The sequence below is a fragment of the Diadema setosum genome, chromosome 8 (assembly GCF_964275005.1).
Source record: "Diadema setosum chromosome 8, eeDiaSeto1, whole genome shotgun sequence".
In the NCBI taxonomy this organism is placed as follows: domain Eukaryota; kingdom Metazoa; phylum Echinodermata; class Echinoidea; order Diadematoida; family Diadematidae; genus Diadema; species Diadema setosum.
Genome location: NC_092692.1, coordinates 40,450,195 through 40,472,926, shown reverse-complemented (window position 1 = coordinate 40,472,926; position 22,732 = coordinate 40,450,195). Strand labels below are relative to the sequence as shown.

Below are 22,732 nucleotides of genomic sequence, written 5' to 3'. Positions count from 1 at the left end.
AGTTCTGTGTTTGATAGGCCATTCAACTTCAAGTGCATTTGAATTTTCATTTGCATCCAATATATGGTAAATTAACAAATAGACACATTGTTTCTGGAGATAGATCTGTAAAACATTTCTAAATCAGACAATGTAGAGGAGCTGAAAGAAGGAAGAACCAAACATCTGAATCAATCACATGAAGTACTGTAAAATGAGGTTCCATAAATGCATTATCCGGCGTCAAGTGTCTCGTAACTAATCATTTGATATGATAAGGAAGGGCAAGTAGACTGTGGTAGGCCTGTATAGCTTTTATTACCATTCTTTCTGATCACGTGGTATAGCAGGGACTCTTGTACCCTGGTATTATTTTCTGCGATACTCACCAGGGCCAGCGCTACGGTGGGGGGGGGGGGTGCGTTTTTGTACGATTTCTTTCTTTTTTTCCTTTTTTTTTCCTTTTTTTTTCTTTTGCTTGTCAGTCGATTAATCCCATGAAACCAGAAAATGGTTTTAAAATGTTTTTCTCTTGTCAGCTTATTTTGGTAGGCAAGTGGCAGCGATTGCCCCCCTCCGAGCTCCCCGCTCCTCGTTCATCATTGAAAACGAACCGAAGTCCCTGCTCCCATAAAGTCGGCCTCCTAACTTTGAAAAAGATAGCGGCGCCCCTCTCACTGACACTAAATTTCATGACCTAAAAGTAATCTTGTAGCGTGGGTCCATGTCAGATCAAACTTCCTTCAGGGCTTTGGAAATCGTTTTAACAAAAAGTTTAATGTTCATTTTATTGAATTGTTTAACTGCAATCACCACTAAGTTGATGATGTGTATTCATGCCAAATTATTGCTGTCTTATTGCTTACACCTTCGTGTATGTCATTTTATGTCATACTGTTGTTCTGGTGCAGTACATGTTAATTAATGTCATGTTGCTGTTTTTGCTTTTTTATGTTTTTGATTTATTCTTTTTAATGGTTGTTGCAAATTTGTTGTTATTTGTAATGTTAATAACCAAAGATTTACGAACTAAAAAAGTCGAAAAGCTCGGTATAGTGTATTGATACAAGGTACGTATTAATAACACCATACGCGCTGAGGTAAATGGACGCTATGCGTCCACTGCCTGGCTCCTCTTCCTGTCATAAATCTCTCTCTCTCTCTCTTTTTCTTTCTCTCTTTCAGTATATATATGAATTTATGAATATATATATATATATATATATATATATATATATATATATATATATATGAATATATATATATGTTTATTATGTATATATACATATACATATATATATATATATATGAATATATATATATGTTTATCATGTATATATACATATATATATATATATATATATATATATATATATATATATATATATATAGTGACAGCAATGGGCTTAAACGTATTGTGTATTACCAGCAATCGTATGTCTGTGAAGGCATTTAAACACTTGCAAAATCATTAGGGAAAGATGACACAACATTTGTTCCCTAAATCATGAAATAGTATTTCTTTTTTATTCAATCGGACATACAATGAACGCCTTTCTATCCCTATACAACAGAACTTTCACCTTCCTGTTTTACCTGCTTATTCAAGAAAATTATCAGCAAATAAACGTATCGCTTCTGAAACACAGAGCTGCAAAGCATTAGTTCAAAAATGTGGAGGAGTTTAGAGAAGAAAATAAAACATCCGTGTCAGTCACAAAAAGGAACTGTAACACGGGTATCTCCCATAAATTGATATCTTGTATTCATGTGTGTTGTAAAATAAATAATGGTAAGATAAGATAAGGAAGGCGAAGTAGACTGCTATATAGAACTATAGCCTTTATGTAAATTGTTATCTCTCAGCCCACACGAAGGAGGTTTTTTACAGTGTACTGTACAATAACTTGGCCATTTAAAACTGACCTTGAATTTTTTTATTTTTGCAATGACTTCTTTCCAAATATTGATAAATTATGAAAATAGGAGTAAAAACGGATTGTTCCTCTTCAGATTAAAACCAAGATCCCTCGTATGGGAGGAAAAATAACCCCCACATGCAACCTTTACCCCGCTCGGTTCATCTCAATAAAGATTTGATATACAACAATTTACAAAATAATGATAATGATAATGAACAACATTTATATAGCGCTTAATACTGATGTTTCTAAGCGCGTAGAACCGTAAGCAGGAAACTAGTTGACACATATCATAATGCAGCTATTGACGTTTTTCTTGAATATTACATTTTACTTTTTCATTGAACATTTTCCACTGCTCAGTATAATGTGAGCACCAGATCGTTGAAGATGAAGCCTAAGACAAATTTAAAAAAAAAAAAATCCTTCGTGTGGGCTGAGAGATAACCATCTACATAGATCTACATTTATATTACACACTGAAGAAGCACACGTAAACACACACACACACACACACACATAGATCTATATTGCACACTGAAGAAGCACATGCAAACACACACACACACACATACGGGGTCATCCCACGAGACCGACATTGAAAATAGGTCCATGAGTCATACAGCCCACAGGTTATACAGCTCATGAGTCATACAGCCCATGAGTTCGACACTATAGTAGGCAAATAAAGCCCATGAGTTCGACACCACGCAAAAAAAAAAAAAAAAGGCTCGCGAGGCCTTCTTTGCCAAGTGTCGGTATCATGAGGTTTGTTTGCGTAGTGTCGGTTTCATGAGCGTTATTTGCCTATTGTCGAACTCATGGGCTGTTTATTTCGTGGGCCTATTTTACTTGATGTCGAACTCGTGAGGCTCTGATATTCGCTTTCAACAATGTTCAAGAAGGAGAAAATGTGTTGCCCCCCCACTTCAGTCCCCCTCCCATCAGCCCACCCGTGGATTTGCCACGAACAGAGGATAAACTACAGTCACCCAAATGCCTACTTATTCATAGCACTCACTTACCTTACCTCTTCTGGTTCTAGATAGAAGATTCGTGAAGATTTCTTAAATTTGGGTGGAGGCATTGTGGTCCTTGGAGCCACCAGGAGGGGGGTGGTGCCTACATATTCTATCACCCTGACAATAATCCCTGCCAAATTTGCAAAAATCTGACCATACATTTTCAAGAAGAAGATAAAAATATGAAGACTGGCCACAATTCGGTTCCCCCCCCCCCACTGGCTCATTCCCCTTAATCTTCCATTTAAAAAACCTAAACTAGATTTAAGAATCTAAATTAAACCACCTTAGCTTGTCACTTATGGTTTGAGAGAAGGAGCTTTGTAAGACTCCTTAATTTGAGGGTTTTGTCTGCCCCTCCCCCCGGTCGTGTCGCTCCGGGGGTCCCCCAAGTGGGGAATGGTGTATATTGATACAAGTATAATTCTATCACTAAAGTGATTATACCTGAGAAGTTTGGTGAAAATTTGACATTGCGGTCTCAAGGAGAGGATGAAATACACAATTTAGGCCCCATTTTGGACTTCCCCCACCCCGGCTTCAAAGGAGACAACCTCTGGATCTGCGATGAGCACACGTGGAACTATACAGACATGAACATTCTTACTAATTATATTTATGTATTTGATTTTATTTCATTTCTGCAGTTTTTCACAAAGTAAACACAACATAACAAACAATTTCCCAATACTAATCATATGATATCCAACACAAAATGAATATGAAATTATAATCACATGTAATGTACCAATGATAAGATATAGTGTAGGTGAGTTATGATCATACAAAAACAAATGGAAAATCATTGATTATTCAATCGAATTATTACAAACAAAATGTAGGAGACCGTCATTTTCAGCTGAGGCTTGAAGTTGATTACGGCCTTTGGAAAAGCATATGGCAAATCGGATTAAATTAGGTTTTACCACAATTCGCCCAACCAATATTACAATAAGATATATATGGTATTACCATGGTACTAAACAACAAAAGCATAGTGCTTAAAGGTAAAATAAACTTCAGTTGATAGATATTCCGACACTTTTAGATATTGAACTTAAGATATAACGTAAATGAGTGTAACAGCATGAATTTTTATCAATAACTAGTCTAGGAAAATTGAAATGTTGTTTCTGTTGCATGAATAAATTATTATATTGAATAGATAACTCAATATTAACCTAGCTCTATCACTTCCGGTTCCAGAAAAGATCTTACAAATTCGTTAATGGGGGGGGGGGGTCTACTTGCCCTCCCCCCCCCCCCCCCCCCACACACAGAGGGAGAATTGTGCCCAATCGTGCCCAGTGGCACAAATTTGGATCCTGAGATTCGGCTAGGCATCCTAGGAATGCAACCTGCCAAGTTTGGTTAACAAGTTAAAGGGGATGGCTAGTAACTGATCAGTGGGAATCAGTGGGAATGCTGGAGGATGATTTTTCCAATCCTTGTGGGATTCATTTTAAGAGTACATTACATATCTACTGTTGTTTCGGTGGGGTGCAATTGCACCTTCACTTTCGTGTTTTTCCCACCCCCAATGATATATATATACATGTATAATAATAATAATAATAATAATGTACATTTATATAGCGCTTATTACAGTAGTTTCTAAGCGCTTAACATTTAAATCTTAAATTAATACATGTATAAGGATTTTGAAAAACATAATAAAATTATATAACATTACATTACATAATATTACATTAAATTACGTTATATTACATTACATTGCATGACATTATAATAAGTAATTGAACGAAATAGATTGGATGACATGGAATCAGTGAATCGAACTACAGTCCATTGAATAGATATGTTTTGAGTCTGATTTTGAAGGTGTCAACAGAAGGAGAGTCACGGATTATCACTGGGAGATCGTTCCAAAGCTTGGGGGCACACACAGAGAAAGCACGGTCACCGTAGCGAGTCTTAGTACGTGGACCCGGTGCTAGCTGTAAGTGAATTGATGATGATGAACGGAGCCGGATGGAAGTGGTCTGCGTCTTGGGCTTGACGAGTTCTTTGATGTATGATGGTGCGAGTCCATTGAAAGCCTTGTAGGTTAGAAGAAGAATCTTGAACTGAATACGTTGTGGAATAGGAAGCCAGTGAAGTGAACGAAGAATAGGAGTAACGTGCTCGTGCTTTCTCGTGCGTGTGATTAGACGTGCGGCTGTGTTCTGGATGTGCTGGAGTTTAGACAAGTGAGATGCAGGCAAGTTGATCAACAGACTATTACAATAGTCAATCTGCGAAGTAACAAATGCATTGACCAGTCTCTCGGTGGAATTTTTGTCAAGGTACTTTCGCAGTTTCCCTATTCTATGGATGCCGAATGAAGCAGCTCTGCAGATCTTCTGAATGTGTTGTTTCATGCAGAGTTTACCGTCCACTACAACCCCAAGGTCTTTAGAGCATTCCGATGGCTTGACAACAGCCCCATCAACTTCAAACTTTGGGAGCTCTGATGACCTGCGGAATGTGGATGTAACATGGACAAATTCAGTCTTGGCACCATTGAACTTCAGATGATTTCTAGTAGCCCAGGATTTCACAGAAGATATGCAGTGTTCTAGTTTTGACATCCCACTTGCAACCTCACTAGAGTTTAAGATGACATACAACTGAGTGTCATCTGCGTACATGATGTGCTGAATGTCCTGGTGAGCATTGATGACATCAGTCAGAGGTCCGGTGTACAATATGAAGTCCAGTGGTCCCATGACGGACCCTTGCGGTACTCCATATGGAAGGGGAAATGGGTTAGACTGCACATTGTTGATAGCTACAACCTGCGTTCGATCTTCCAGGTAAGAACTGAGCCACTGCAGGACCATTCCGTCAAACCCATATCTGCAATGGAAGCGCTGTATCATTGTGGTGTGGTCGATCGTGTCGAACGCTGCAGAGAAGTCCAACAGGATCAGAACAGCCTCGTGTCCATTATCTATAGCTAACAGCAGATCATTAGTGACTTTTAGAAGGGCTGTTTCCGTGGAGTAGTATTGGCGATATATATATATATATATATATATATATATATATATATATATACTGGTATCCTTGCGTACTGCCATGACAGGAGATTACTGATACGGCGTGAATTCTGCCCTAAACAGAACACTGCTACCGATGTTTACCTAAGTTAAAACAAGCTGTTCTTATAACAGTAACACGGTCTATTTTATTCAGGATAGACTCATACTATTTACTACGAGGCAGAGGCGTGATGGGATATCTTAAATTTTGTCGGATTGCGAATTCGGATCACGGATTTTGCCGGGAATTCGGATCTTGGATTTGGGTTCTTCAGGAGGCACGACGTAGAGGAGCTGCTGAAAGAAAATCGTCACCCGATCTGAAATTGAAACACACACAAATAACGAATTTTCTTATCGTAGTCACACGTAAAAGAGGTTACTCGTCAAAGTTCAAATATGATCGCGAGCCATAAAATCTTATCACACCGAACAACACAATACTGCTAATAACATTATATATACAGCTAATGAGAGCGCAGGTTTCACTATAATGGATACTTTAGTAGCAACATTATTCCTCGGTATAGCCTTTCTGAAAAGTTTTCTTGACTGCAACTCCTAAATTAAAGAGTAAGCTCTTTTTGAGACGTATTAGTTTTTCAATACTCTAGACTCCGAAGACCACATTTTCTTTTCTCTTATACCAACCAACACTTGCTTTTGGGCGGAAGCTCGGTGAGTGGAAATGCCGCCTGTCCAGAGATCAGGAGGTTGTAGGTTCGAATCCTGCTCGTGTATACACGCCAATGATTTTTTTTTTTTTTAATCATGGCTACTACTAACACACTGATCAATTCAGTGCTTATTTACGTCGATATAGGGCAATTTGTCAATCAGTTGCAATTTAGGCGTTGTTATGTATAAAAATTTTACGAATGATCTTCTTAATGTTTTTCTGCACATGTTCAAAACGAACTACTCAGTTAATGATTATCCCACCCGTCAACGAGACGCTTATCACCTTCCACGTAGGACCTACTCACGGGATTTTTGAGAAGAAATGATTATGACTGTATGCAGGGTCGAAATATTGGAACAATCTCCCCGCAAAACTCATCGGTTGTTTATCATTGTCATCTTTTAAATGTAAATTATATACATTATTTACTGAGAGCTATACATCATGTAAGCTAATCGAAACTATTTTCTATTTTATTCAAGACTGTCCCACTGTACTGTACTGTATGGTTGTTGTCCAACTGTTTGCGCTCCCAATTTCTGCTACAGTGTTCTTAACCCTTCCTTCTCTAAAGACATCGAGGACCGGTAACAGCTATTTCTTTTATTTCTTTTTTTTTTTCGATTTGCTGGTGCACGTGTTCTCTTCCCAAAACTCCCCCGTCTCTCCTGAGGACACAAAATGTATAGTTTTCTAATTGTCTAAACCGTATTATTGTCATTTTACATTGTATCATTGTCAATTTTGCTATAATAACAGCTAGTCATTCTCTAGCAGCATGTGGCTTATGTGACCCCGAAACAGGCATTAGGGAAGAATTTGCTACAACCCCGAGCATTGGTATTTTTTCTGAGATCATTCTGAAGCAAATAATTTTCACACAGCAATAGATATATATAATGTACTCTTAAATGAATCCCTCAAGAATTGGAACAATCATCCCCCAGCATTCCCACTGATTCCCACTGATCAGGTACTCGCCATTCCCTTTAAAGGTCTTGTTTACCTCTGGAAGCGGTGATTTTATAAATGTTCAAGATATCACAATTGATGCGTATTATTGTGTAGGTCTGTTGTATCACAAAACATCCTACCATATAAAATGTTCGCAATAAAGCCTAATAAACTACAAAGATATATCAGTATTTGTTCTCAATAAACCATAACTGTAAACGGTTCAGTCCGGAAACATTTTTGTTGTAATTATTGTTCACATTTTGTGTATTCAACAATACTCAACATCGACAACATGGATTCATTTTTTTATACAGTGGTTGTTTCTATCCCTAACTCACATTTTAGAACTATTTTCAAGCGCTATATGCTGGTTTTTTGTTTCATCTGCAAATGGAAAATTATGTATTAAATCTTTACACTCGATTTTAATACCATAAAGCTACGCTCGACAAGCTTGCTTCTAAGTAAGTTCCATCGTAATTCTTTTAGCATTTATTCTCAGATTCCAACTTTCATAAACCGACCACTATGTTCTATTTGTTGCAATATACTATTATGCCTATTAGCTGAATATCATGTATTATATAATTTTGTAATAATTGATGCAGCTTTTTCACTGAGAAATATGAAAATATATTGATATTGAAATTTGAAATTGAATTGAATTTATGTGGCTTATTCCTAGTTATTTGAAATATGTGTTGTTCTTATCTGGACACTGCTTATAAAAAGCAAAATTAGTGACAATATGTAGACATGATGTAGAAGTTTTGCTACTCATAGTTTATGATATATTGTGGAAAGCATGCACGTGTACATATGTGTGTATATATATATATATATATATATATATATAATGTTTGTATTGTTTTTATACTACACAAACTGTTTTTGTTGGTTTTTTAAGTATTTGATTGATGAATTTAATGTTACGTCTTTATATGACACTGGCCCCCTCCATAAAAATGGTGATATCATGCAAGTAGGTAAACATATAATGGAATAACAATGTTTATCATCATTTTACACTCTCCAAATACATTCCTTTTTTTTTACTTGTACATTTATACCTTTCAGCCGCCGTGGAAGAAACACTATATCATTACCGTAATGAGGCTGTTCCTGAAATGTATGCATATGAAGGATATAGACCAATATTGAAGATATGATTAATCTTCATTATCATTTACAAACTATTCTATTATTCATGTTGTGCATTTTGTTTTACTCATAAAGTGTAGAGTTGCATATTTTTGGCATTGTATTGCGTATATCAACACACACACACACACACACACACACACACAAAGAAATCGCCTAAGGAACAACCCCCCCCCCCCCCAAAAAAAAAAAAAAAAAAGATTCACTTACCCATGCCTTGGTTGAACCAGACTGGTTTGTTTTCCCACCAGACAAAGATGTAATAGACAGGTATTCCACCAAAGAAGATTGCCAGACCTATCCCACAATCCACTGGACTGCTGTAGAGAGACATGACGACGATGAACACGCAGAACAGGAAGAATACAACAGGGATCACCAGAGGCACCTGCAGGAGAATGTCAGATACTGTCTTTAATAGGTTAATAACACATACTTGTACATCTTGTTGTCAAAATTACGCCTTTTTAAGGAGCATTATTTGGTATCTTGTTCAAGTGACATTTATTTGATCGGATTTTTCTTTTAATTGGTTCCCCTAACAAATAATCATAGTATGGTCTGGAATATTTGTATTTCATAATTCCCCTAATCTGATTTATCACGGGACCTGCGGCTGTATTTAAGCTTGCTTTTAATCAGGCCTCATCATACTTCTCACATTATGAACTTGCTCAACTCATGTGTACAGCCTTTTGTGTTTAAACCAAGACAAACTTTTTTACATTCCGGTGAAGTTTCATCTAATCTATGCTTTGTATAATTTTCGTATGGTATAATTAGACTTTTTTGTGCTATTTGTGAGAAATATGAAAATATGAATATGAAATTTGAGTATGAAGTTGAAATTGAATCATTACAAAACCTTTCAACACTTTAAAAATTCACAAAAAGGATCCTAAATCGTGCAGAAAACAATATTCATAATTAGTACATAAGTGGTGATGACTGGTGCTATTTGTGAGAAATATGCAAATATGAATATGAAATTTGAATATGAAGTTGAAATTGAATCATTACAAAACCTTTCGATACTTTAAACAATTTACAAAAAGGATCCTAAATAGTGCAGAAAACAATATTTATAATTAGTACATACGTGGTGATGACTGGAAAGGCAATGAAAGATGATTCGCACACTATACAATGATTAAAGTGGTTTAAAAAAATAGTTTAGCTAAACAATTTCGGCAAATCCGCTTTATTTAGGCCTATACGGCATGAGCTCACGAACTCTTACACTTAAGGGTGCAGGTTTATGATAGACATAAAACAATGAATTGCACATATTCTTTATATCATTTACCAACCTGCAAAATAGATAGAATGTAGCGTGAAGGGTTTAATCATAGAACACACCTTAAATGGTCGCTCTAGTTCTGGACGCTTCCATCTCATATAGGGGACAATAGAACACGTCATACCATTCATGATCCATTCAGTTGTACTCAAGAAGTTGATCAAACGGTACACGTCACTGCTTGTTAGTACCATTAGTATACCAATAGGCAACTAATAAAAACACACAAAAAACAACAAAAATATCATTATATGCAAGAAATAATTGTTATAATTCTATGATTTACGAAATTCATTATTTTACCTAAGGGCAATAAAGAAATAAGAAGATAATTTGATTTGATTCTATTCTAAATAAGTGCACATCCCTTCCACGACGCGTGCTGTGTGTTGTGTTATCACCGATTAATAATCATCGCTATCATCACTGCAATAAATTCAGTTTCAATTCAATTCAATTTGATTTATTTCATGCTTCTAATTACATCAAAATGAAAGCACAAATTCTTGTTCCTTGTCAATAATATACAAAACGAAAAATACTGCAGTATGCATACATGATATACATGATAATTACAATGACAACTCGTTGAAATCTCGGTTGGGTTTTACAAAAGAGAAATATGACTGGACCTACATGAAAGCAAGCTTGTTTATTAGCTGTAAGCTCCGAATTATAAGTGTTTGTGAAAGAGAAACGGAGAACAGATATAAGTTAAGACCAGGTGACTTACACATACTACATAAGGAAAGCCGAAAATGCCTATTTGATCAACAAAAAAAAAAAAAAAAAAAAACGGAAAAAACTATACTATGAACCATAAACTGTGACCGAGGTTTCATGTTTGTTTTCAGAGTAGAAAACATGATTTGTATATTACATCAGGGGCGATCCAGGAATTCCGTAAAGGGGAGCCGCCTTTGCAAAATTTGAGGGGGGGGGGTCGCACGCACCCTCCCCCATTTACTATTTTTATATATTTTTAGATAGAAAATAAAGAAGGGGCGGCCCGGTGCGGCCCCCCCCCCATCCGCCACTCTATGTACTCTAAACAGTTGTTGCATTATAATTATAACAGTATAGTAATGCAACAAAGCACGAAAAAAGTGACACGTACAGCTATTAGTCGGCAATCGGCAGTACTCTCATCATAATCAGTCTTGAGTTTACAATATACGAGACACTGCAGTGGCGGATCAAAGAAGGGGGGGGGTGCGGCCCCTCTTTATTTTTTGTTAAAACAAAATAAATTAAAAGAAAAAAGTGGAGGGGCGCACATGGAGGGTGCGTACGTCGTACGCTCCCCCCCCCCCCTTAATTTTGTAAAAGGCGCCTCCCTTTTTTCGGAATTCCTGGATCCCCTCCTGCACTGTACAAGCACAAATGAGTCCGTTGAAGCGTACCACTTTAAAGATTAACCTTGTATGGAATAAGCTACATGGACATTGTGATCCTCATGTACAAGGTATGTACTAAGTTCATTGATGTGGAAGAAAAGCTATTGTTCGTCACCATGACAACGGCAGCAGGTAAAGGTGTCTTCCTGTCCACGTGTATCATAGAGGCAAGAGAAGGCATCATTCCTTCCCGAGATGCAACCAATAGAAATCTATCATTGATCCAAAACAGAATGAAGAACAAGAATGAAATATTTCTGAAAACTTTTCAGATTCATATGAAATGAAGAAATTATCGGCCACGCACGGATGTCATCTGAATATAAAGCAACACTCTCCTAGGTAACAGCTAAACATTTTCTCTTTTTTGTGGGGGGGGGGGGGAGGTGCAGATATCTTTTCTCCGAATTGTATATACGTACAAGAATATTGTTTCAAGCACACACACACACACACACACACACCCACACACACACACAAACATATATGTATATATATATATGATATATCTGATCTATATGAAGAACAAGGCAAAACTTCTACGCAGCTGACAAGGTATAGGACACTTAAAAGTCTGGGCGCAGTAATGCTGAAAATATCTTTCAGGACTCTATTGTCCATACAATTATCTGTGACTTTGAAGAAATATCTCTTTTACCTATACTGAGCACAGATTGAAAGTCTCTAGATTTAATTGTAAGTTCACTTCTACTAGTATTACATTCAATTAATGACAATTTCTTACATACAATCTAAATCAATATTATGTACGAGGGCTGCATACAAATCAAGCGATGCTTCTAAGCTGTAGCCCTTCTGTATTATTCATTTCATCGCTGATGTTTTGGTGTACATTTTAAAGGCAATGATGAAACTGTATTGATGTATATTGAAAGGGCAATGAAGAAACTTATCTTGTGAACAACTAATGTTTATGTGTATGTATGGCATCAACAATGTATGTTCCCCCAAAAAGCGGAACGGTGGATTTTCAGTACCTTGCGTTCTACAAGCAATATAGATTATTTTTTGGACGTTATAAGAAAGAGCATCTTCCGCAGAAGACAATACCAGCTTTCAAATTGGGCCCGCACACACATACACGAACACAGACACAGACACAGACAGACAGACAGACACACACACACACACACACACACACACACACACACTGTTTTTCCTGGCCCGCGCCCAATGCATCTTTTGTTGATATGGATTAACGGGTTTACACGATGTATACACCGTATAATGGAACGCGTGCCGCACCCAAATTCTTCCCTATACGTCGTAAAAATCCAGCAAAATTTGAAAATGACTGCATTTACAGAATCGGGTGTAGAATAGCGAGTTCTGCACCAAATTCAACAATATTGGAATCATCGTCTTTTGCGGAAGATGCTCTTTCTACAATGATGTCATAGAATATATCATTTTCAGAACGCATGGTACTGAAAATCCACCGTTCCGCTTTTATGGGGGACACCCGGTATGCATATGTAATATGTGTATCTGCATGTGCAATTATATAATGCAGAAACCAATAAATCAAATCAAATCAAATCAAATCAAATCAAATCAAATCAAATCAAATCAAATCAAATCAAATCCAATACAATCAAGAATTACCTTGAAACGGAGAATATTGTACCATTTGTAGTACCAAGGCAAGATAGAGCCACGCCCAAGCCCATTGTCCACGCGAAACTTCCAAAAACACGTTGACCAAATTCCTTGTGCAATAATAACGAACAAGAAAAACAAAATAGAGGGAGACCAAGTAACACTGAATAATTTGATATAGATAATGTTGCAAGAGGAAACAATACTAATGAGGACAAACACCATGATACGTAGGCGAAGTTTTGTCTGATATAAGCCCTGTCTCTCACGAAAAGGGGTAAATAGATAGATAAAGAAATGAATTGCAGACTGCAGAAATATTATTCTAATTTCGGCATCATCACAAATTAATGGCGGCATTTTCATCCTACCGCGTATTTATTAAATTTTTCGTCTGTTTCCAGTCATTTTTCTTTAATTAATGTTCCATATTCCACGTTACATATTCGGTTTCATATGCCATTTGATTTCGAATTAAAATGTTTAACACAATACTGGTAGTCAATTTTAGACATAATTTCACAAATGTATAAGGACATATGAATTAGAATGATGTGTAAATATGAGGAAGCTACTAAAAAGCAATGCTTGTAGGATGTTGGTTCCTAAGTAATAATATAAGCGTTTAGTACAACATACTAATTACGAAAATGACGAAACACTTGCGAAATTCAATATGTCGAGATTATGATGAAAAATCTACGGAATGTACAAAATAGTTTATAATGTTCATAATAAAACTCAAGGTTTCAGTGCTACATAAAGTTGCAATATTGGTCAAGCAAATGCAGTCACCAGAGCAAGGCATCATTGCGAATAAGCACATATATATCAAAAGATCACGGCAAGTAATTAAACACACGACTAAAAAGAAGATGGCTTTTAGATTTTGCTTAAAGGAACTCAGAGAAGTTGATTGAAACCGAACAAAATCTAACTCATTCCAGAAAGAAGGGCCGGTAGAAGTAATTGTCTTAAGGGCTAAAACTGTACGAACGGGGGGGGGGGGGGGGGGGGAGGTGGTGATATGATCCACTGTGTCTTGTAGGGTAATTATGGATTTCACTGTTTTCAACAAAAATTGAGGAAAATAGACTAGGAAGATCGCAAATGCTCAACTTATACATAAAAATTCTAACGTGATACAAATACAATCAAATACTTTTAGTAATTTACTGGAAACAAACAATTCATTTGCATGATCCAAAAAAATGTGCACGATTTATAATTCGCAAGGCCTTTTTCTGTATCAAAAATAACGAATCAATTTTAGTCTTTGAGCAATTCCCCCAGGCCAATATTCCGTAATTTAAGTAAGGTAATAATAGGGTTGAATAAAGAGAATGCAATATTAGTTTTGGGAAGAGGTATCTCAATTTGTGAATAACTCCAACGTTTTTACACAATAACATACATGAATAATCAACATAAACCTTCCTAGAAAGATTGTTATCAATATAAATACCTAACATTTTTGTTGAATCTACTTGATTTAACTGCAATCTATTCATTAATACTGAACCTGGAAGAAACTTTATTGTATTACTGAAAACCATATCATTAGTCTTATTTATATTGAGCGATAATTTATTTGCCTGAATCCATTAAAATATCAACTGCAGCTCGTTATTCATGGTATCAAGCAACACATAAGGATCTGAGTGAGAATAAAAAAGACTTGTGTCATCAGGAAACAGAAGAAAAGACAGCAGAGAGGATGAGTTGCGAGTCATTGATGTAAAGAATGAATAAAAGAGGACCTAACAGGGAGCCCTGTGGAACGCCACAGCAAATCGAGTTTATTTCAGAGTCATGGATATTCACAGTAAGGTACAAACTGAGTTCTTCCGGTAAGATAACTTCTCAACCACTACAAGGCCTTTCCACGAATACCGTATGAATGATTTGATTTGTACAAAAGTATTTCGTGGTCCATTGTGTCAAAGGCCTTGGAGTAGTCCAGAAACAGACCGACTGTATGCGACTAAGGACTTTGAGTCTGTAGCATTCGCAACTTTCTCAACAAGTAATAACATAGCATGGGTGGTTGCATGTTTTTTCCGGAACCCAAATTGATTATCAGCTAAAATGTCACATTCATCGAGAATTTAAGTAAACAATTATAAACCACCTCTCAAGTATTTCAGAAAAAGAAGACAGTAAAGATATTGGTCGACAATTTCCCAACTCATCCTCTCTACCTTTCTTATAAATTGGTAAAACTTTGACAATTTTGATTTGAGTGGGCACAGTGCCAGTAAGTAAAGACAGATTCAAAACGTGGACTAATGGTGAAAGTATTTCATTTATAATACATTTTGTAAGATGATCAGAAAACCATGGTGACCTGCACTCTTCTTGGGGTATAGGGAATTGACAATGTCTAAAACCTCTGCATCGTTCTGATCAGTGGAATCAAAAACTTCATTCCAGTCAATTGCGGATAAACTATGTTTAAACAGTGGATGTTATAATCAGAGAATATTCGTGTTTGCGATAGATTATTACACATCTATTGTTTCTGTGATTCAGGTATAGCAGGATTGGAAGAAACTTTAATGGGAAAATGATCTGATATGTCTGTTACAACAATGCATTGATTAACATGCAGGGGCGGATCCAGGAATTCCGTAAAGAGGGGGCGTGTTTACAAAATTAAAGGGGGGGGGGCGCACGCACCCCTCCCCCATTTTTTTCTTTTTATTTCTTTTGTTTCAACAAAAAATAAGGGGGGGGGGGGGTCACGCGCCGGTTGCGGTCCTCCCTGGATCCGCCCCTGACATGTGTGTGATTGTTTGAGAATACATTATCAATCAGTGTTGCGGAGGCTCCATATAATCTTGTTGGCTTGGTAATACAAGGAGTGAAAAAGGATGATACCATGATACACGTATGTTGAAAATCACGTGTTTGTGGCTTTCCATAATCGAGTAAGTCTAAATTAAAATCACCCATTATATAACTGTGTTTGTTGTGAAGATAGGGCGAATCTAAAATAATTTCAAGGATTGACATAAAATCAGAATGATTACAGTTTGGTGGCTTATAAATGTCTCCTATTTACACAGTCTTACCGTCTGGCATACTTATATCGATGAAAATACTTTAAATGGAATCAGACATATAATTCAACTGGGTTATCATTTCAAATTTCAAATCATTCTTCACATAAAATGCCACACCTCCACGGCCTCGCTTACAAACTCTACTTAAAATGAATTTCATCTCAAACAGGATTTTAAAAACAATCAGGCTCTTGGTTGTTTTTCATTGAGTACGTATATCGACTAGATACAGCAAAAAACAACACATTCAAATTCATGAAATTCTTCCGTCGAGATGTTTTCACTGCAACTGAGTGACAAATTGCCCTACATCGACGCAAATAAACACTGAATTGATCAGTGTTTTAGTAGTACCCATGATAATTTTTTTATCATGGCTACTACTAAAACACTGATCAATTCAGTGCTTATTTACGTCGATGTAGGGCAATTTGTCAATCAGTTGCAATGAAAACAACACATGTATCACAAAACATAATACCCATAATTCACATCATCATAAGAGAAGAACGTATTTGAAATATAAAGGAACAGAGGTGAAGAGCTACACTTAAAATATCTTATTAGAATTATCTTTTAAAGTTAAACTCAGATCACAATTCATCCGATTAAACTAAAATTTGGATTGTAATGCGCTGTCGGATTATAGTGGCATGAAAACACTCAAAATATGCACGTACCTGAGATACTGAAATGGAAGATAAAACTTCTTCAGCAGACAAAACCGTAAAGTAAGCGATATTCACCAGCAAGTATACAGTCGTTACTATCGTCAAAGATATAAAGACAGCTTTTGGGATCGTTCTGTGAAAATCAAGAACCAAAACAAACGTCGCAATGCATAGCATACCAAATAGAACATTGAACTTATTGCGATACCGGCTCAACGAGTGCTCTGAATTTTCATTTTATTGTACAAACATGTTTGACAAGATTGACGTGTTCAAGTTTGATGATAATGATTATGATGATGATACTAATTACAATAATGATGATAATGATAATAACAAACAAATCTCTTTCTTAATTTTCTTGACTGTTAATTCTAAGCATCATTGTTGGAGAAATAGATGACACTGAATAAAGCAAACTATCTGTCCTATTTCATGATTCACCTAAAACCAAGGTTACTGATCATATGATATATTAGGTTAAGGTTAATTACCTTGAAGGATTTATAATTTCCTCAGTCAATTGAACCAGAAAATTCCTATGAGGATAAAACAAGGAAATGTAGACAGTAAAGTACTATCTCAGGCAGAGTTGTTGACAAGAATCGCATTATAGCGATTATATCAAAAGCACACTTTTAAGGCTGTCTTTAGACTTTATTCACTTTTGTTTCTTTGCCGTCTTTCATAGGCAGGAAGCCAGTTTGAAATTCATACTAACTATATGTGTAATATACATATGTTAGAGACATTTTAAGGAATTTATAAGAAAAATCTATATAATACTAATATTTTGTACCATCAACTGCAAGATACAATCAAAGTAAAACTTGATAAGATTCACAATTTATTGTTTCATGTCCGTAGTGCGATCGCAGTTCACTTGAAATGTCTCAATATTGGCGCAATATCTTAATAAAATCTTTTAAAATATTCTAATGCTTTGAATGTTTTTTTTTCTCTTTGTTCACAGGAACACGAAACAAACATAATCAAGTTGCAATGATTACAACTACACAGTAACACTTTTTTTTTTTAAGTGTATGTACAGTGTACAAAAAAATAATCGAAACGCAAAGCTAAAAACGTGTACATTTGCAGCAAATGGTAGATGAGTAGTAATCATAAGAGACAAAGTGGGGAGCCTAAATCAAAAGCACAGCTCAGAAGCGGATCCAGGGAAGACCGCAACCGGCGCACGCCCCCCCCCCCCTTTATTTTTTGTTGAACAAAAGAAATAAAAAGAAAAAATGGGGGAGGGGTGCGTGCGCCCCCTTTAATTTTGTAAACGCGCCCCTCTTTACGGAATTCCTGGATCCGCCCCTACAGCTTGTATCACTTAGCACGCAATATTGTACTTTATTGAACATACCAGCCAGTATAGGCGTACATTCCGGAGTATATTGCAAGCGGAAGCGATTTAAAGTTGAATTCGGACGGGTCGAATGCATTTTGAAAATTGCCTGTGTTGCCTGAAATGAAAAAAAAGAAGAAAGATTACTTTACGGTGAGATTGTGATTTTATGAAATAGATAAAGAAGAAGAAAGACGAAATTCTACGTTGCTAACAGTCAGTCCTAGTCGTGAGTTCATCAAGTGAAACGATCTGATGCACATAATTATTTAGTGAAATATGCGAAAACTTCCAAGCAAAAAAGTGACGTGATAAGTTGATACCTTAACAAAAAAAAAAAAAAAAAAACCACCCTAACTCGTTGCGTGATTTCTTATCCACTGTTTAAACCATTTGGTAATCTAATATCCGAGTTTGACGACAGCGAGAAAGCAGGGGCGTGAAGGAGCTCTTGCATTTTCAGGATTGAAATTCTAAGATGTGGACCGTACCTTTGAGTAAAATATTTGAATTTGTTCAATCAATGATTCCCCATTGTCTGAGTACGGTTATGGGGGAAGGTATGTCTACTAAAGTTAGAATAAAAAAAAATATTGGGGTCTTTAGAACTACCAGAATATCCATCTGCAGCTACTGGCCTGGCATGGATTATCATAGCCCCTCTTATCAACTTCATAGAATATCATCTTATGTCATGAAAGACAACGACTACAGCTACTGATCAAAATTATGAAGTCGTTTCAAAAGGAGAGACGACAGTAGTGTCAATAACTATCATTAAAACAATTCAAGTCGCTTATGTCGATTTTGATAGATGAACTTACAATGATGAGCCATATTCTTGGTCGTGACGTCTACCGCGAACGAGTGATGCTGCTATCAACGAGGATTAACAGCAGTAAAAACTCTCGTTATCCTTTTAATCACATCTATTTCATGCTTTTTTGTTGTTTAACTGATGTGAAGACGAAGCGTAAAAAATGGGGCCATCCCACGAGACCAAGACCCATAAGTCATACGACCCACGACAACCGACAATGAAAGTAGGTCCATGAGTCATACAGCCAACGAGTTATGTTGCCCATTAGTTCGACACTACGCAATTTAGACTACGTACGCAAAACAGGACCACGTCCGACACTGACACTAGGCAAAGACTTGAAGGCCCACGCTTACGAGATCGATACGTACTCGTTTATCCTTTTGGTCTCGTGGGCTTTTTTTTTTTTTTTTTTTTTTTTTTTTTTTTGATGTCGGTCTTTTGAGCGAACCTCTTTTGCGTAATGTCGGTCCCGTGGGCTGTGTTCGCCGAGTGTCAGTCTCGTGAAGCCTTTTTGCGTAGTGTCGAACTCATGGGCTATATTTGTCTAGTGTCAAATTAATGGCTGTGTGACTCGTGGGCTGATGTCGAACTCTTGCCCTACCGGGGTATGGGCTTTGTCGAACTCGTGGTTTGTTTAAGTAGTGGGCGGTGTGACTTGTGAGCTGTATAAAACTCGTGGGCTATATGAGTCGTGGGTCTCGGTCTCGTGACGTGCACCCAAAAGAATTACCTTGGGCAAGTTTAATCATGCCTGCAATGATGATCGCTGCCAAAGCCGAGAGTTTTGCGATCATCATCAGAACGTTTATAAAGCGACTTCCAGGTACACTGACGCTGTTTGCAAACACCACTCCCCCTAACGAAAAAAAAAAGAAAGAAATTTAAGCAGAATTGGTAGAATAATCGCCAGAGAGAGAAAACAAATGGTAGGGCCTATATGTTATACCAAGAAAAAAAAATGATTTGCCAAGAACGTGATTAGCACTGTGTCATTTGGTATAGTTGCAACGGACATAACGGGATGAAGGAACCAGATGGACGTAGCGTGATATTGCCAAACTTTTGACGAAATTTTGACCGAAATTCGTATGTGATTTTGAAGTTCAACATCACAGAGCGTAACCATGCAATTCTATCGAATTAGCAAAACGAATCGCCATAAAATGAATCAATATGCTCTCCAACAATATATTGACATTTGTACTAAACTACTTCGGTTTAAAATCAATTAGACTGATTTCTACTATGTTAAATTTTACAAACCCTGCGACAGATAGGTAACACTGTCGGAAGCGTAATTGGTAATAAAGACACTGAATGTGAATAAGTACAATACTTCTGGCTGATTCCCTCTTCCTGTGGTCATTATTATATTATCATAGACAGTTCTAAATTACAACCTTTTTCATAAATATGCAGTAAGAAATATGTGTAAAGAATCAATTTGCGTCTTGACGGAAGATAATTTAAGTTTGATACATACTGTATTGTAAAAGAATAACCTTTTGCTTGTTCTTCGATAATCCCATCTGCATCTAAAATTGCCACCACTGCTTGGTCGAATTGATTAACTGGTTTTTGAAAACGAAGTTTTTGAAACTTATACAGTAGATATATAGAACAACGAAAGAACAGTGTTAAAACTAAAGAGGTTTAAATGGTTTGGAAAAAAGAAGATAATAAGATTCTTATTCTGTTTTAGGCAATGTTTACAATCATCAAAATGTGAATTGATTTTCATACTGAATGATGGATTGAAATAGAACACTCACCCCCACCCCCATATACACACTTGTACGTGTATTTACTTGCACTAACCGTTATTAGTCCTAACTATTTTATATAAATCTTTGTATCATACGGTATCAAGTACACTGGCAACATCAATAGTATTTGCACCATGTACTTAGATTTTTTAACTTTTAATAATGAAACGTAAAAGATGGTACAAGATCGTCACGTCGAGTATGCATACTGTGTCAATTCACACTGAAATAATAATGTCCGTGGCTTGTAGGTCTGTACGTACCCATCATGGCAATGGCTACAAGTTGTGTTAATGTCTCAGGGACCGGGCAGTCAGGATAAAATATCAGGAGAACGTTGGCAGCGAATGTCAGGCTAAGAATGGCCATACCTGCGCTTCTCACTATAAAACGGTTGACAGCAGTGAGAAAAGCAGGAATTTCACCGTAGGCTTCAAGGATAAATGAGAAATCTCCGCCGGAAACGGGAAAGGTCGTCCCAAGCTCGGCGTTAGTTAGAGCGCCGAGCATGGATATAATCCCACAGAACACCCAGATGAGTAGAGCCCATCCTATTCCTCCTGTGTTGGCTAGGACGCCGGTAGGAGAAATGAAGATTCCCGATCCTATCACTGCTCCAACTATGAAAGCTATGCTGTCAAGTAACGTGACTTGACGAGACAAACGGACAGAATAATCTTCTGAAAGATTCAGCGCTGATTTTTCCTCTCTAGTCTCACTTCTTTTGGATCGATGATGTGCCATTTTAGTAATAATGCTCAGATCTTTGTAGCGTCTTCTGGTCTGTAGTCTGAATGATGTAACGAGTCTGAGATATTTCACGCTTTATTCAACGGCTCGGGTATCTAGTATATCCAGAGGTCCAGTGACGAGGGTAGTGCTTTTGGGTGATTGGATGAAAGGGTCCCTATACCCGCACCCACCCTTAAATTCGAAACCCTCAAATGTCACAGGACATTTTTTTTTTTTTTTTTTTGGGGGGGGGGGGTACTTGTTTAAATACCCGCCCCTTTTTTTACTGAAATGTGTACGTGTGTTTGTGTGTGTGTTGTGTGTGTGTGTGTGTGTGTGTGTGTGTGTGTGTGTGTGTGTGTGTGTGGGTGGGTGTCGTACGTTCTGTGCGTTAATATTTAACGCAATAAAGAACGATGAATACTCCACAACGGTCAAGAAACAACTTATAGAAGACAGTGTACAGTATTTACAACTTTGCGACACATATTCTTCATCAATTGCAATCTTGGCACTTCCTCCACACGCAGTGGCGTATCTAGGGAAAACGGCGCCCGGGGCAAGCACGAAAATTGCGCCCCTAATTTCTGAAAAAGTGTTCAACCCCAAGACCATCCCGGTAGGGACTTTAAAGAAAATCCACATGATGCTTTTTCAAACACTTAAAAGGGATCTTTTGAGGGTGATTTAAATGTAATGAATTTTGATAGATTTTGGCGAGCGAGCGCAGCGAGCGAGCCGAAAATCTTTTTATTTCAGCTTACAAAACATAGAATTCTTGTCATTTTTTGCTTACCAAATCTTACAATTCTAATCAAGATAGTGACGGCTTTATAGATAACGATTTATACCCAAAAATTGCGGACTTTAAAAAATACTCTAAATTAGTGCGCGCGAGTGAGCTGAAATTTGTATATGTCCTCGTCATCATCACGTATTGTTCTTATCTTTTTTTGTATATATATTTTGGTGAGCGAGCGCACCGAGCGAGCCGAAAATTTTTGTATTTCAGCTTACAAATCATGAAACTCTTGTCATTTTTTGCTTATTAAATCTTACAATTCTAATCAAGATATAGTGACGGCCTTATAGATAACAATTTATACCAACAAAATGAGGACTTGAAAAAAATACTCTAAATTAGTACGAGCGAGTGAGCCGAAATTTGTATATTTCCGCGTCATCACTACGTTTTGTTGTTATCTTGTTTGATTCGGGGTTTTTTGCGCCCCCCCCC

At 37.0% G+C, this 22,732-nt stretch overlaps 1 protein-coding gene across 1 annotated transcript; it reads right to left on the bottom strand.

The window, feature by feature from the left end:
• Positions 1-4,722: 4,722 nt before the first annotated feature.
• LOC140232268 (cystine/glutamate transporter-like) lies at positions 4,723-21,507 on the bottom strand. The gene is made up of 11 exons (XM_072312401.1): positions 21,027-21,507; positions 19,728-19,853; positions 18,193-18,292; positions 17,315-17,359; positions 16,830-16,953; positions 13,091-13,194; positions 11,580-11,676; positions 10,127-10,279; positions 8,978-9,155; positions 6,201-6,287; positions 4,723-5,831 (listed from the first exon to the last, which is right to left on the bottom strand). The coding sequence occupies exons 1-11, from the start codon at positions 21,505-21,507 to the stop codon at positions 4,723-4,725; spliced, it is 2,604 nt and encodes an 867-aa protein (XP_072168502.1).
• Positions 21,508-22,732: the final 1,225 nt, after the last annotated feature.

Bases quoted from the DNA above. Each gene is read 5' to 3' on its own strand.
- LOC140232268 (XM_072312401.1), bottom strand. From the start codon at position 21,507: ATGGCACATCATCGATCCAAAAGAAGTGAGACTAGAGAGGAAAAATCA. The intron at 9,156-10,126 runs GTGTGTTCTATG...ATTCTCCTGCAG, and splicing joins AACTAGAGCGACCATTTAAG to GTGCCTCTGGTGATCCCTGT. The intron at 6,288-8,977 runs GTAAGTGAATCT...TTTCAATTTCAG, and splicing joins CTGGTTCAACCAAGGCATGG to ATCGGGTGACGATTTTCTTT.